The following is a 15,668-nucleotide window of genomic DNA, read 5'->3' on the forward strand; positions in this document are numbered from 1 at the left end:
TTATGCATTTTTATTTTGAGTCAGGCCTAGGCAGAACCACCTTTCACTACAGTCGAGATGCTTTTGCTCATTTTTCTTCACTGAATAGCTCAAGTTTAGTCAGATTACATGGAGGGAAGATCTGATTCTTAATTTTCAGGACTTTGATTGAGCTATTCTAACATCAATGTGCTCTACTCTAACCCCCTACATCGTGTTTCTGGCTGTATGTTTGGGATTGTTGTGCTGCTGCATGATGAACCATCCAGGATTGTGCTTACTTTGTCTCTATCCATCAACTCTGATGAGTTTTCCAGTCCCTGCTGCTAAAAGCAAAAATAATTCACACAGCAGATGCTGCCATAACCATGTTTCATTTTTTTAAAATGACCTAGATGACGGTGTATTCAGGCCGAGTTTCAAAGTTGGTTTTCTGCCACATGTAGGTTTGTAACCAAAATTTAAAGTTTTAGTCTCATCAGATTAGAGCACCTTCTACCTTTTTTCTCTTCATAGTAGGTACACCTGGTCTGCCGCTCTATTAGCTGTGACATCATCCAGGGGAGACAGATCATCCACTATTACCACATAACATAGAAAGGATTCCTGGATCAATGTGTGCGTCTGTGCTTTTTGTGTCTCTACTCTGTCTTCTCTCAGTCGGTCGAGACAGATGAGCCTGGTTCTGGTTCTGCTGGAGCTATTTCCTTCCGGTTAAAGGGGATTTTTTTCCTCTCCACTGTCGCTTCATGCATGCTCAGTATGAGGGATTGATGTAAAGTCATGGACAATGCAGACGATACAATCTGCTGGGTTTCCTTAGATTAGAAACTTTTTGACCAATCTGTCTGATCATATTGAATTTGACTTTGGAAAGTGCCTTGAGATGACGTGTGTTACATAAATCAAATTCTATTGAATATAGGGTAGAATGTACAGCTAATCATTGTTTTGTGGACAGATTATTATACTTGAGCTGTGGATGTATCCAGCCCCTCTGTAGTTTCTCTAGTCCATGTTAATCTCAGGTTAATACCCTCCTTCTCAGGCCTGTCAGTTCCAGTGGGCGACCCTGTCTTGGTCCTTGGTTGTAGGTGCAACGCCCTGTTTCCATGTTCTAGTGCTCTTTTTTATCTTCAGGGCCTCAGATGTTCTCTCTTGCTTTTTATTTTTTTCTCTGAGAAACCCCAGAGGCCTTGAGAGATCAGCTATATTTATACCAACATTAAATCACATGATACGTCTTGCATATTTTGGTTTAGATGTATCAGAATAAAGGGGACTGAACACAAATGTTCACACAGATCTTAATTAGAAAATTTGAAAGCCGTCCTTAACGCTTGCTGTGCAGTTGTGCTCTGCTTTGTTTTACTCTATTCCATAAAATATCTTCTGCTTGGTGTTTGTATCATGACAAAAATGTTCAAAAGAGTTCGAGGGAGTTCAGATACTATTGCGAGGGACCGAAGAGACACAGGCCTGCAGTTACATGCAGTCACCCTGATTGCCTCATGGATCCAGAGGATAACCGGTCTACACGGCCTTGTCTGCACATCTCCAAAGGCTGTTTAACCCGCCTTGCATTTCTCAAGAGATAACTGTCACCGAACATTTAAGAAATTTTCCACTAAGAAAGAAGAGTGAGCTGCTCAGGTGTCCAGTCCCTCCACTAGATGAAGAATGGCTGTTTTTTTTTTTTTTGTCTTTTTTCAACCTGATGATCTCTGAGGCGCCACTAAAAGACCCTGAGGAAAACATTCCTGCACACAAAGTCCGAATTTCTTCAAAATAGTTCAGCCCGACTCCTCTTTAGCTCCGCTTTGCAGCCTTTTAAGCAGAAGAGTTTAGTAGAGCTGCCACTTTAGATAAAAATCAAAGTTTACCATCAATATTTTAAAAAGATATATAAGTTCTGCAATAAATAAATAAGCTCAAATCCTTTGATTCTTTGGTTAAGATCTCCATGATATGCACACGTTATGCTGACATTAACAGATGGCTTTGTTTATTAAATGTGTGTCTGTGTGCACTTGACATGAACATATACCTGGTCCGTGCACCAGTACCAGGTGGCCAGTATGGTGAGCCCCAGGGTCATGCCAGGCCACGGCAGGTCTCCGGTGACGGCGTCTCTGAACAGGTGCATGGCGTCGGCCCGCGGCAGGTGGCAGGTGCTGTTGGGGATGATTTTACTGGGAACCGCGATGCTGTAAACCCGCTCCAGGTTGCTGTAGCCACCAATCTCATTGAAAGCTACAAACACATTTTTATGGATTAAACGTTACAGTACTTTGCAGAGTTTCTTAGTCACCACTTTATTAATTTGCACCCCAGTTATGAGGAGTCTGGCTTTCTGGTAATCTGTGCAATTGAAGAGATGATCCTGAAACATTAATCTATTATTTTGGGCTCATTTTCAGTCCAGTTCGTCTTGTTTGCCCCTGGCAGCATGTTGGTTTCTTAGATCTAAGCAATCCTCAACCTTAAATTGATCATCCTGAATGACATTTTTCAACCAACAGGCCTTTGGGAATAACCATGTTGGTCCTAATATCTTATTTTCTGTCCATTAAACGGTGCCATTGTTCATATTTTTCAAATACTCAACTACTTTGAATTGTCTTTTTACTGAAAAGTGTTTTATAAATAAACTTGTCTTACATCAGATGGTTCTCCACCACTTATGGAACATATCCACGTATCACCATAATGACTTCATTTTGAAACAGCAGTACAACACAACTTAAACCTTTTTTTAATTTTGAGTTTTTCTTGTTAAAAAACAGCTGAACGTTACAACTGACTGAAGGGAGCAATTTAAACTGTGAGGGTTTGGGGCTTTTATAGCTGAGGAAAGTGCTACAATTCATTTCCAGTGGTTAAATGTACATTTTAAAGTAACTTGTGTACATTTGTTCAATCTTTTGCATCGTTTTTTTGCTACCAGGCGGCATAAGAAGCCACTGAGATCCAGTGAAGTTTCTATCGGACCTCACTGGTTCTTGGAAAATGTTCGGTTACTGGTCCGGAAATTAGTTCAAAAGCAGTCAGTCTAAAAAAAAAACGTTGAAACATTCTTAAAAAGCCCCAAGAAAGGTTTCATGAGTCAACTTCAAAACACCAGAAGAACATCGGTCTACTCTACGGTGTACTACAAAGGCTACAGAAAATACATGAAAATATTTTTATTTATTTCATAGTTGGTATTTGCCTTGAAATGGTGGAATTTGCACGTACCAGTAATTGTAAGGATGATGGCACCGACAATCATGACAAATGTCTGTAAAGTGTCTGTGTAGATGACAGCTGCCAGCCCGCCTGGAAAAATGGAAGGGAGGAACATTTTGCTCATTTGTTTTCATTAGTCTTCCAAGCTGCCTTAGTTTAAGATCATTACTGTAAAAAAAAACTGGGTTACACAACTCTCAAAAACTAGCAAAAAATGAACATAGTATTTGCTAATTAGCTTCATACATGTTTTATTGCGAATGCAACTAAAGTGTTGTAGGAATATCACAAATGTTAGTAGTTTTAGATGCCTTTCATACTATGACCAGCATCAGAAGTGCTTCAATATCATCTAGTAGTCAGTCGGATTTCAGGTTTGAAGCTTTTAGCAGCACTGGACAATTAAGGAATGGAAATAAATAATACTAGCAATAATTCATATGTATAATCTGGGTATACCTAAAGAAATTATTAATGCATTTATTTGTATATATGTATTTTATTTGTGTAGCTCTGAATCAAATGATTACTTTAGATTACAAAAAAATTATATCTACGTGATAATGAATAATTAATTACATAAGTACAGATTCTAATACAGTATTTCAAAAGTGGGATTGAACAGTGAAGTGATTTTTCAGTATTTAGTTGTGTTTGAAACTTTGAGTGAGGAAATTCTAGTGGTTGTTCAAATACAGATGTTGAAGTTCAATTTGTAACATTGATTCCATCAAAAAGGTTTATAGGAGTTCAAGGGACTGTGCAGCAAGGGAATTTTGTAGTATTTCACTGTATTTAAAAACATTGTAATCATGAGAAAGCAATGATTGTTAGAAACTGTTGATTTTGACTCGATTTTCAAAGTGATTCTTCAGCAACAGCAGCATCAATAAAATAGTTAACACACTGAGGTTGAAGTGCCTAGAGTTGCTAATTAGCATCATACCTAAATTTACACAGTTTGGTGCAATGTTTATATTAATAATCTTTAATATTTTAACATCTGATTGACAGCAAAGACACACAAAATAAATTATTTTTGTACAATTTGATATAAATTCAGGCATGAAGTTGTTTTAAACCATCAGAGGTGGAATAAATACAACTTGTGCTCATTATTTTATGGCTCAAATACTTGAAAAACTGATGTTGAAATGCAGTAGATGCAGTTTTATGTTGTTTGTGTGCTTGTGTCTACCTGCAATGGTGTAGAGAGCAGTGACCACCAGCATGAGGACTGTGGACAGGTAGAGGTTCCATCCCAGGCACACCTGGACAAACAGGGCTCCAGAGTACAAGTCAGTCTACCAGTGCAAACAAAACACATTTCAAGCCTGGGCAGTAAAAGTGCATTTATTATTGTTATTATTTGTTTTAATTCCAGGTGCAGTGTTGTTTTTTACTACGTCACATTGTGAGCTGGAGCTATACCGATATCTTTGTGAAGATGGACAGCAGGAGTGAGAGGACGGCCAGGTAAGTTCGGATCCTCTCTCCTCCAAAACGGCGCCCCAGATACTCCGGCATTGTCACAATCTGCGTTTTCACATTTTCAGGGCATCAGAACAGTTTACATTTCAGGAAATGTACAAATGAACAACAATGATGCAACGGTATTCATGCAGCTCTGTGTCGCAACACGTCAAGTCACAACCGCACAACTTGGATGTGTTTTAGCGGGATTTCGTGTGATAGACCGACACCAAGTGCTGCACAATTGTAAAGGGTATGCAGGTATAAAGCAGTTGTGGTGTTTTAAAGCAGCGGCAGGTTCTAAAACATCAACAACATCCCAAGCTTCATACATTAAGCTCAGCTCAGTCCATTACCTGAAAGTAAAAAATGCGCTGTAGAGGAAACCTAACAAGACGTGGTCGTCCACCTGAACTGGCAGGTTTGCCATTTAGCAGATTAATCAGAGAAGCAGCCAAGAGGCCCATAGTATCTCTGGAGGAGCTGCAGAGATCCACAGCTCAGGTGGAATAATCTGTTGACAGGACAACTGTTTGTTGGGCTAAATTTAAAGGTATACTATGCAACCGGGGTTGATTTTCCAGCGAGGCTCCCCCCAGAGGGCGAAAGTAAAAGTGCACTGTCGTAAAGATGCTCAGCTGTTCTGGTGTCAAGCCAGGCACGGTTGTTTTGAGCTTAGCAGACAGGCGAATGCAACGAAAAGTCGAAAAAACGGCCGTACAAACAATGACTAACACAGTGAAAGTATGAACATCAGGGTTTCCCGCAGCGCTGTCTTGGCGAGGCGGCCGCCTCGCCAAACTCACGCTACCGCCTCGCCAACATAAAAAAAATAAATAAATAAATAAAATTTAAAAAAATAATAATAACAATAAAAAATAAAAAAAACTCGATATGCTTGCCGTAAAGCAAGACTGACTCTCGCGGTCTTGCACGAGACTTCTGAGCCTGTGGGTGCAGGCCGAGGGCTCTTGCAATTGCAAGTACAGTATTTCCCCTACAGACCACCAGGACGGCCGAGAAAACCTTTGTTCGACCTGAAATGACTCATTTAATCATCCAAAACGGTATGGAACACATTAATTAACTGAAAAATGTTGCATATTATGCCTTTAAACCCAAAGCTATCCACGCAAAGTCCTCATTGCAATGTGTGACAAAGCATGTAGGGACATCAACTTAAACATTTGGAAGAAGGTGATCTAGCTAGTAGAAACTGAACGCTTTAGTGGTGGAAAACTAATATTGCAGAGGCCTGAGTTGATGGGTGCAACTAAATGCACGGCGATCCAGGACGGTTCTTCGCCCAGAGGGGCAACTACTGTGGTTAAGATAAAAGTTAATTTATGTGATGGCGTGGCCCAGGCGATGTTCAGACACATTCAGTTGAGAATCGGTTGCAAGAACTGACTCATCCACTGCAATTTGAGCTATTTTCAAAATAAATTTTTACTTATTGGATGTTTGACACATAGAAGAAAACCTATTAGATCTCTAACAGGTTTTCTTGTGCTCCTTCCAATAGATCAGAGGCAGCAAAACACTTGAGATGGGAGCAGAGGTTCGCCTCCCAAAGGGACAACGGCCCCAAACATGCAGCCAGGGCTGCGATAGAATGATTCAGACCAAAGCTTATTCATGTGTCACAATGGTCTAGTCAAAGTCCAGACACAAAAACCAGCTGAGAATCTGTTGCAAGACTTGACAACTGTTGCTCAGGGACTCGATGTGCAAAGCTGGTAACGACAAACACATTTGCAATTATAATCAGAGCAAAAAGTGGCTGATACAACGGGGCTGAGTACGAATGCATGCAACGATTATTGAGTTTCATTTGAAAATTATTACATAAAACAAAGACACTTTCTTTGCATGGTGCACACGATCCCAACAAAACACATAGAAATTTGGTCACTGAGTGTGAACCACCTTAACGAGGTCACAGTGATTTACTTTTGAATGTACAACAACGAGGTATAAAGTAACCTTTGACATGTGTTTTGAAATAGTATCTGTAAGTGTAACACCCAGTTAAAGAATTTATGAGGCGGGGAATCCTAGTTTGGCACCTGAATCTACCTGCGGAACCAGCCTTGACAAGAAAACACACACCCATTTATACCTGTGTGTGTGAAGCTGTGTGTGAGTGTGTAAACTAACCCCAGAGGAGATGTAGACAGGAACAAATATCCAAGCCAGTGCCAGCAGCACGTAGGTTGCCTGAGATTAGACGGACAAAAGGAGAGAGAAGAAAATGTTCCTGACCAGATTGTCCAAAACAGTCAAGATGAAAGAGCTGCAAGAGGTCAGGCAGCTTTAAACATTCAGGAGATAAAGATCTTATGCCTGCCAGGCTGGGTTGGGTTTTAAATGGTTGAGGTGCTGCCACCTGCTGCATGTTGCACCAAACCTGCAGGCCATTTAATGTTTTAACTCCAGGGAGAGAAAGGATTCAAAGGCTACAAATCCAGAGCTTTTGTTTGCGAGCACAAAAGGGAGATTAGTTTTTATACTCCACGTTTTGCTCTTTCTCTAACTATTAAATGCAAAAGAAACAACATGCAGCCAGAGTGACAGGCCGGATGTGTGTCACTGCAGAGCGTCTGGTCACGATGGACGAGTCGGTGAGAGTAGATGCTGAGCTTCTGACTCACGTTCCATTCAAAGCCGGCCACAGCGATGCCGCCGGCGGCCCCGGTCCCCGCCAGGCCGATGAACAGACCCGAGCCCTCCGAGCTGGCAAAAAGAGACGAGCCAATCTGCGCACAACACAAACACAAACACACACGTTTTCTTTTTCCTTCTCTCATCTTTTCTTTTCTTTTCTCAATAATAACATACTTTTAAAATGTTCAAATGTTATTTCTACAGAATCTTTGCACAGAAAAATTAGTCACAAAACTTAAGTAGAATAATAAAAAAAAATTAGAACTGATTTTGCAAGATCCTAACAACTTTACATAAAAAATGTATATTTAACTTGTATTTTTATTCATAAAAGTAACGACCAGCCGGCCTATTATCTAACTAGCAGTTCTGTCCACCTGTCAAAGTCAGGAGATGTATTCAGACATCTTTTGAATGAATCATTGATATTATCTTGTATTATCTTTATTGTGTTACTTTTGTTTTCCGTTTTGATTGCTATATTCTTTGTCATGATTCATACTTTATTTTTAATGTGTCAATTAGGGCGCACCCATGTGCAATTTTAAGTTAATTTCAAGATGTGGAGAGATTTATGATGAGTCCTTTGAGGTTTTCTCATCATCATCATTTATTTCCTGGTGAATCTCTTGTGAAATATTTTGATTTATTATCATTGAGTAAGCAAAGTGCTAATTAACTAGAGAGTGAAAATATTGTTATATGAAATTTAATGCCAGTGATGTTCTATGTTCAGATATCTTTGGAGAGGGTTTTTTTTTCTTCACCTGAGCTGAGTGAACTTTATCTTTTTCGGTGCCTTGAGATAAAATTGTTGGAGTTTTGTGCGGGGAAAGCAGTTCAAAGCTTCCTTTGTCTTACTTTTTCTTTTATAATGTGCCATTTCATGTCACTGTCTGATAAGTCTGGGCAGAAGCCAAGCCAGATTGTTACCCAAACCGCTGAGCAATGCTGTTTACAAGATGCAGAGAATGTGAGTTGAAAATAGATTATTCTTTTCCTGATTAATGAGACCTTTTGGTGTCAGGAAGATTGATGATTTCTCCTGGCTCAAATAATATAAGTGTCTGTTTTTAAACGTTTTGTAGGAATTGCAGCCTTTATTCTTTAGTGTTACAGGTATAAAGACATAGAGAAAGGGGGCGAAGGTATGAAGTAGATGGTCAAGGTCAGGAATTGAACCCAAGACAGCGACATTGTGGACTTTAGCCTCCATTTGTTGCATCTGCTCTCCCGATGAGCCACACACCGTCCAAGATTACGCAACTTTTACCTGCAAACCTGCTGTTTGAGTTACCCACGCCATCTGCTCATATTTTTATCACTTGATCACAAATTAATAATTTTAGTAAAACAGAGCGGCTCTACGTTATTAAATATGTGAATTTCCCTCAACAGAATCAGAACCACATGCTGGTCAGGGCAAGATGGCTGCCAGTACTGGGCTCTGTTATGCAGGAGGGCTGTTTGGCCAGGTCCGGGTGGGGGGGGGGGGGGGGGGGTTGGTTCTTTCACCAGCGATGCATGTTTGTTCAGGATGAGGAACTGCTTCAAAGGAAGCACTGATGGGCATCGATTGGTTAGGACCAAAATGGATACAGCTCTGTGAGAAGGTGTGCGTGCCTTCTTACAGGGCGCATACCTTGTCACAGCAAAGTGGTTATAAAGTCCTTTTTAAGGCGTCAGGACTCCACCAAACCACAGTGAGAGCAATTATCCCCAAAATTGAGGAAACATAGTTAAGGATTAACCTTTGCACAAAAATTGCTCGACGTCTGAAGCGTTGCAGTTCTCACTCGCTCGTATTCAAGAATTAGAAAGAGAGGCGGGGCGAACATGATGTCTATGGGAGAGCTCCAAGGTCAAAACCAAAGTTGCCACATTTACCAAAGAACCTGTGGTAAGATGACGGTCTGTGGCTGTTTTGCTGCTTCATGATCTGGATGACTTGCCACAATTACTGGAACTCTGAATTCTGCTCTATAGCGGATTTGAGCAGACGTCTGGCCATTAGTTTGTGCAGAAGTGCACTCTGGTTAGGCAACATGTCAATGATTCAACGGACATCAGCAAGTCCTATTCAGATGGGGTGGAAATAAAGCAAAGGTAAATGTTTTGGGGTGGCCTAGTTAAAGTCTGCTGTGGGATGACCGTGAAAAGACCTGAAAACCCTTTATTATGGATGAATTAAAACAATCCTGCTAAGAAGAGGGGGCTGAAATTCCTCCACAGAGATGTAAGAGAGCCATTGGCAGCTATCGCTAATCCTTCATAGCAGTTGTTGCCACCAAGAGCGGCACAAACAATTATTGGTTCAGGAAGTAATTTTTAAAATGGTTTTCAAGCTTTTTAAATAACAATTTTTGATTTCTATTTTGTATTTATTCAGGTTAACTTTGGAAAAAATATGTTTTTGGTGGTCTGAGACATTTAAGGTAGACAGAAGGAAAACCAGAAGAAATCTTTAAGAGGGCAAATATTTCTTTACAGTACTGCTCTACGCTCAGCACGTGACCAAATCATTGGATAGTGTTAAAGTTAAATCACTTGATTTGTTTTGAGTTTGACGTGATTTTGGCTCAGACTGGATATGAATGACTGTTTGTGTTGTAAAGTGCTGATATATGACATTTGCTGCAGTTTGCCTTTTTTTAGATAAAATATTTAAACAAAATCAAATCAGTTATGTATCTTTTAGATTAGTCATCTGCAGATGTTATTTTTTATTCAGTTTAAATGGGTATTTTTTTTATAAATTTTTCACATTTATAGATATATTTCTTCACTTTTTGGAAAGTAAAAAAGAAAACTGATTTCTCAGTTATATAGCCTTATAATTAAGGCTCCTTTTTTGTTTGTTTGTTTTCTTCGTTTTGCTTTAGGAATTTCTCATTTAGTAGACGCGATTGGGAAAATCCCTTAAAGGGACAACACATTTTCCAAAAATAAGATTTGGACTTTCCAGAGTGCCTCGTGGTTCTCTTCAGTTGTGTTCATTGATATATATTTTTTTGTGTGAACAATTCTATTATTTGCTTTAGTTCATGTTTTTTTCCTCTACCGCTCCTTCTATTGGATGCTGTCTTTAGCATTCCCGAACTCCTGATATTTTGCTGCTAATATAACAATGTTTTGGGTGAGCGCTGAAAGCATAACATTTAATTTAAGCATCTGAAACTCTGCAGGATTTAATCTACATTCTCTTACACAGTGTCTCAGCTTCAACATCAAAATTACAGTAAAACTGTTAATTCTTTGGTGGTAGATCCTTCCTTTTAAAATCCAAGTACTGTATTTATCAGGAAAATAGTACAAGAATTGCTAACGGGCACGTATGTAATGACATGCTTGAATAAAAGTGTAGCAGATTTCCCTTTTTCCAAACTGAAAATAATCTTCAGAGACATAAACATAAAGGATCCCAGAGACGGACTCACCGGCCACCAGGCCATGTCCCTCCCAGCCAAGAAATATCCACTCAGCGTGTTCCTGCTCACCCTGCATGACGACTGACAGAGACAACGGTTTGTTGTGCACAGTCTGACATTAACAAAGCGCAGAGAGCACAGTTAGCGATGTCTTTGACTCTTACCCAGATGCCAACGGCAAGGTTCAGAAGAAAATATGTCGCGATGACAATAATATCAGAGATGCTGAAGGACTGCGAGCGGGCGTAGAAGTTGATGGTGGAATTAGGCATCTTCGGTGGTCTCGGGAGTCACGATTACAGCAGAAATGTTTTCTTCGTCCAGCTCCAGGATTCAAGTTTTAAAGACGTACAACTAGGGTCTCTGATCCCCAAAGTTACGTTCACCCTGCTAACTTTTAACCTATAAACTCTCACTTCTTATCCAGTAAATATCCCCCCTGTTGGCTGAGCCACAAGCTGACCTCTGCATAAACGCAAACCCTAACACAGGCTGTTAGATGTGCGGCTGGAGAGGGCAGTTCCTTAGCTGAATTGATGATTAAACACATCACCCTAATGCACCTGCAGCGCTGACACACACACACACACACACACACACACACACACACACACGCTTTGCCAGGGAATAGTGGAGTACACGGTATGGCCGAGCACTGGAGTACAGCAGATGCTCACGCGGGCCAGAGTCCACGCTGACACACGCACACACAGATGGTCAATCATTGGCGGTGACAACTTTAGTATCATTAGCGTCTAAACACACAAACATCTTCTGCTGAGGGGCTAATAGGGGTCACCGAAGGTGTGTGAAAACAGACCCAGAGCTGTTTGTGGCTTCACTTAAGTTGGTCTGTACGTGGCGTTTTTGCAAAGAAATGTCTTTTTGTGGGGGGTTGTGCACCCATCTTTGTGTTTTATATTACAATTAAAGTTGTTTTTTATTTTTTTTGGGTTAAATTAGAGTGGTGAGTTACAACTGCTGTCTAGTCTTATTTTGAAGGAAGTGGTGATTGGGTGAGTACAACTGATAATTAAAAAAAATGGGTGTTGGAGAGGTACATGAACATGACTTTAATGTCCGAATGTTTTCAGTGGTTTCCGAAGAAGGTGTTCGTGGATAACTGATGATCTTAGCAGGTCAGGGGAAAACCAAAAACTGTAGCATAATATAAAATTTGATTTCTCATTTTTTACTATGCCGTTGCCGTATGTCTATGTAGGCTGAAGCGGGAGAGGTGGACATTCCCACCGGCACAAAATGGAGACCAACATAAACATAAATTAAATATGGCCGGACCTGGGCAGCCATACGCTCCACACGGAGAGATCTTCAATGAAGCACAAGAGCAGCCTCCTTCAAGCCAACCGGCACAGGGTCAGAAGGCCATGCTTGGGAGGAGAGGAGTGGCGCCAAGGTTCCGGCACGAATTGGAGCCAACTGCCCCCCTCGTATTTCTTTTGCACCCACACCATTACAGCTCTGACCGAGGCCACAGACCTCCTGGGGATCCTCAAAGCCACAGGGGGGAGTGGTGGCCTACTGGTTAGAGCAGCGTGCTTGCTCTCTGAGAAGGATGCAAGTACCCGATTCGATCCCAACTGGCTGCAGTCTGGGTCCCTGAGCAAGACCCTCAACCCCTGATTGCTCCCCAGGCGTCGCACAGTGGCAGCCCACTGCTCCCCAATGGGGATGGGTTAAGATGCAGAAGTGAATTTCTCCATTATGAGATCAATTCAATTATTATTATTATTATTATTATTATTATTATTATTATTATTATTATTATTATTATTATTATTATTATTATCATTATTAAAGACGGCAGGGAGGAGTTCCCACAGACCGGAGCAAAGAGAGCCCGCTGCCAGCACCCCAGGAACCAGAGATCCGCCGGTCCAGACAGGACCCCAGGGACCATGCAGGCCCCGGCAGGTGCACCCACCCTCCAAATCTCCACTGTCCACATGGAGCCACAAATGTTACATTAACCTTTGGGAAAAAAAGACAACTTATAATGTGGATAAATATCTACTGTAGGAAATTTATTGTAATTTTTAAAGAACCAATGTCACGTTTGTCATTTTTTTTTATTATTTTAGATTTTAACATTATTTTTAAAAAAGTGGTGCAAAAAGAAGATGGATACATTTTTTCAATGGGATGTTGATTTTTGTAGAAAATTATGTAAAAAATCCCATAATTTCTAAACTAATGGAAGAAATGTAGATCTAAAAAAAATATACACTGCTACTTTTAATACAACTCTGTTGTTGAAATGAAATGCAAATATTCCATAAAAACTGTTGCAACCTGTGTTTTTTAACATATCTGCATTTAAAACATAAACTGGTTCTTCAACACTTTTTGCCAGTTTTGGTGAGAGCAGTTGTTGAAAGTCCACAGAGTCACTTGTGGCTCTAGAGCGGCAGGTTGCAGACCCCTGCTCTAAGTTTTTAAACCAAATCTGGGGTGGTCTAGCTGGGATCTTAGAGAAAATAGTTTCTTTTTAGGGAGGACCATCATTGTTTTAAAGACACTCTTCCCATAAGTGAGAAAGGGAGAGTTCTCCACCGTGTGTGTGAGGTTGTCTTCTATTAATCTGAGTAATGAGATATCATTTTTTTGTGTCAGTCCATTCAGCCTACTAGAAATACTGATGCCCAGTCCCTGATGTGAAGGAAGGGTTGGAGAGAGAAGACTGGAAGGGCCTTTGATTTGTTCCAACTGATACAAGAATCTAAACTTGTTAAAAAAAAGGGTTGTTGTCTCTCTGAGAGAGGGATTTTCCAGAAGAGCAACACGTCATCAGAACCTAAACAAACTTTGTAGATTCTATTATAGCTGTTTGAATCTTAGCAAAGCAAAAGCAAAGCATATAACTAACATTAAACCTATTAACCTATTTATAGGTTAATAGGTTTAATGTTAGTTAAACCTATTATATTCTAATCTAACTTCACTAAGTTCAAAACAAACCAGTTGTTTCATGATAATTGTGGGGAAACTTTTATGAAATTTTGCATTACATTGGCTGCATTACATTAAAATAACCCATCACTGCTCGAGATGCTTAATATGCATACGGCAAAACTCATACAATTGGTCAACTAGTCTGACTTTAAATGGTACTTATGGACAACTCAAAACTCTTAATGCACCTGTACATTGTTTAAGTGGCACGCCAACACAGGAGGACAAGAAGTCCGAGATGAGAGTGTTGAGTAAGTTAGCTTTCATGCGTCCCCGATGTGAAATTAACACAAACTACTGCCTGGTGTTTGCCTACTATAAGGAGCAGATGGCGGTGATGGAGACGCCTTGACGTCACACACACCATCATCATTAATCTCTCTCTTACTCCCACACACACAGACAAACACACAACAAAATGTAAAAGCTGTACATGAGAATGAAGACATTTAATTATATATATATATATATATATATATATATATATATATATATATATATATATATATATATATAATTTAACTTCCATGAAAGCTAAATGTCTTGCTTTTAAACTGTAGTTTCAAGTACACACAGACATATATACACACATGAATATATTTTATTAAAAAAAATGTTTTCTTGTCTAATAGAAATAACTTTAAGTTAGTTGAATAAGATAAAATTAGTTTAATTGAGAGGAGCATAAATGGATCATTTTGAACCAAAACGTTTCACCAGATAAAGTTTTAAAAGATTTATGGTCTGATGGAAATTATATAAATTATATCAAATTATATTTCTACTTTGTGGTAGGGGAACAAAAAAAAAAAAAAAAGATTTCAGAGTGGAAACTGACACCTGGTCCAAACAGGATAAGATTACAGGAAAAACATGATTATGTGAAAAGTAACATGCTATCTGTATTATTTTGTAAATAATACCAGAACTTCAACTTTCTGCAGCTTAAATTATCATAAATTATCTCTTACTTTATGGAAAATGCTGCGACTGTACTATGCTTCATATATAGAAAAAATTTTTAGGAGCCAAATTAGTACACTTTCTGGAATAGAGGAACATTTGTAACATTTAAACAACAATATAAAGCAAATGTAAAAGTGTCAAGGTTGCATACAGAAAACGAAGTTTAAAAAATAAGATTTAAACATTTTTTATACTATTTCATCACTAAAGACAAAAAAAGAAGCATGACGCTTATGTTAAATGGTCTCTATAAATTGTTCTGATGTATGAGTGTGCCTGCATGGTGGTTTATTCTGTGTGTTTCAATCACCCTGGCCAGCCTGGACAGGTCGCCCATCCATCACAGAGCAGCAGAGATTGAAACAGACAGAATAAACCACCACTCTGCTGCTCTGTGATGGATGGGCGACCTGTCCAGGCTGGCCAGGGTGTGCCCTGCCATGCCTCTTGCTCATGGCACCAGGCCTCCCTGTGACCCTGCACGGATGAGGGACTGATGACAATGGTGATGGTGAGATAGTCAACAGCACCTCCTGCTGGTCATTTAATCACACTTTTAGTTTTAAGAGCTTCGCAGTTTCTAGTTTTTATTTATTTATCATTTAATCTATATTTGTATTAGTAAACCCCGCCGAGACATTAGGAATTATTTTTGAAAAGGCACCTATTTTAAATAGACATACAAAACAACATGTTAAATATACTTATGGGCACAAATCCTCTACTCATACGTACAACAAAGTAATACAAAATATGTCTGTAAATAAAGTAAAAAACAGATATAATAAAACACGAATAAAATAAAAAATAAGTAAATAAACGACATAAATAAAAGAAAGACAACTGGCGAGATCATGAAAACGTTTGTCCCGGAAATGGAGAAATAGAGGAAACCGTGATAGCCAATCAGGTTGCAGGTGACTCGAGCAACCCGGATGTAAAACATCACAACAA

The 15,668-nt window shown here is 39.6% G+C and overlaps 1 protein-coding gene across 1 annotated transcript in view; it reads right to left on the reverse strand.

Moving 5' to 3' along the window:
* slc5a10 (solute carrier family 5 member 10) overlaps window positions 1-11,215 on the reverse strand; it is a 49,799-nt gene extending 38,584 nt beyond the window's left edge. Inside the window, exons 1-8 of the mRNA XM_036137452.1 lie at window positions 10,940-11,215; window positions 10,785-10,856; window positions 7,335-7,439; window positions 6,841-6,900; window positions 4,639-4,743; window positions 4,406-4,511; window positions 3,217-3,297; window positions 2,027-2,232 (exon numbers count right to left, since the gene is read on the reverse strand). Coding sequence (XP_035993345.1) covers window positions 2,027-2,232; window positions 3,217-3,297; window positions 4,406-4,511; window positions 4,639-4,743; window positions 6,841-6,900; window positions 7,335-7,439; window positions 10,785-10,856; window positions 10,940-11,047 — 843 coding nt within the window. The 5' untranslated portion in view covers window positions 11,048-11,215. The remainder of the gene's footprint in view (window positions 1-2,026; window positions 2,233-3,216; window positions 3,298-4,405; window positions 4,512-4,638; window positions 4,744-6,840; window positions 6,901-7,334; window positions 7,440-10,784; window positions 10,857-10,939) is intronic.
* Window positions 11,216-15,668: the final 4,453 nt, after the last annotated feature.

The sequence above is a fragment of the Fundulus heteroclitus genome, chromosome 5 (assembly GCF_011125445.2).
Source record: "Fundulus heteroclitus isolate FHET01 chromosome 5, MU-UCD_Fhet_4.1, whole genome shotgun sequence".
Classification (NCBI taxonomy): Eukaryota; Metazoa; Chordata; class Actinopteri; order Cyprinodontiformes; family Fundulidae; genus Fundulus; species Fundulus heteroclitus.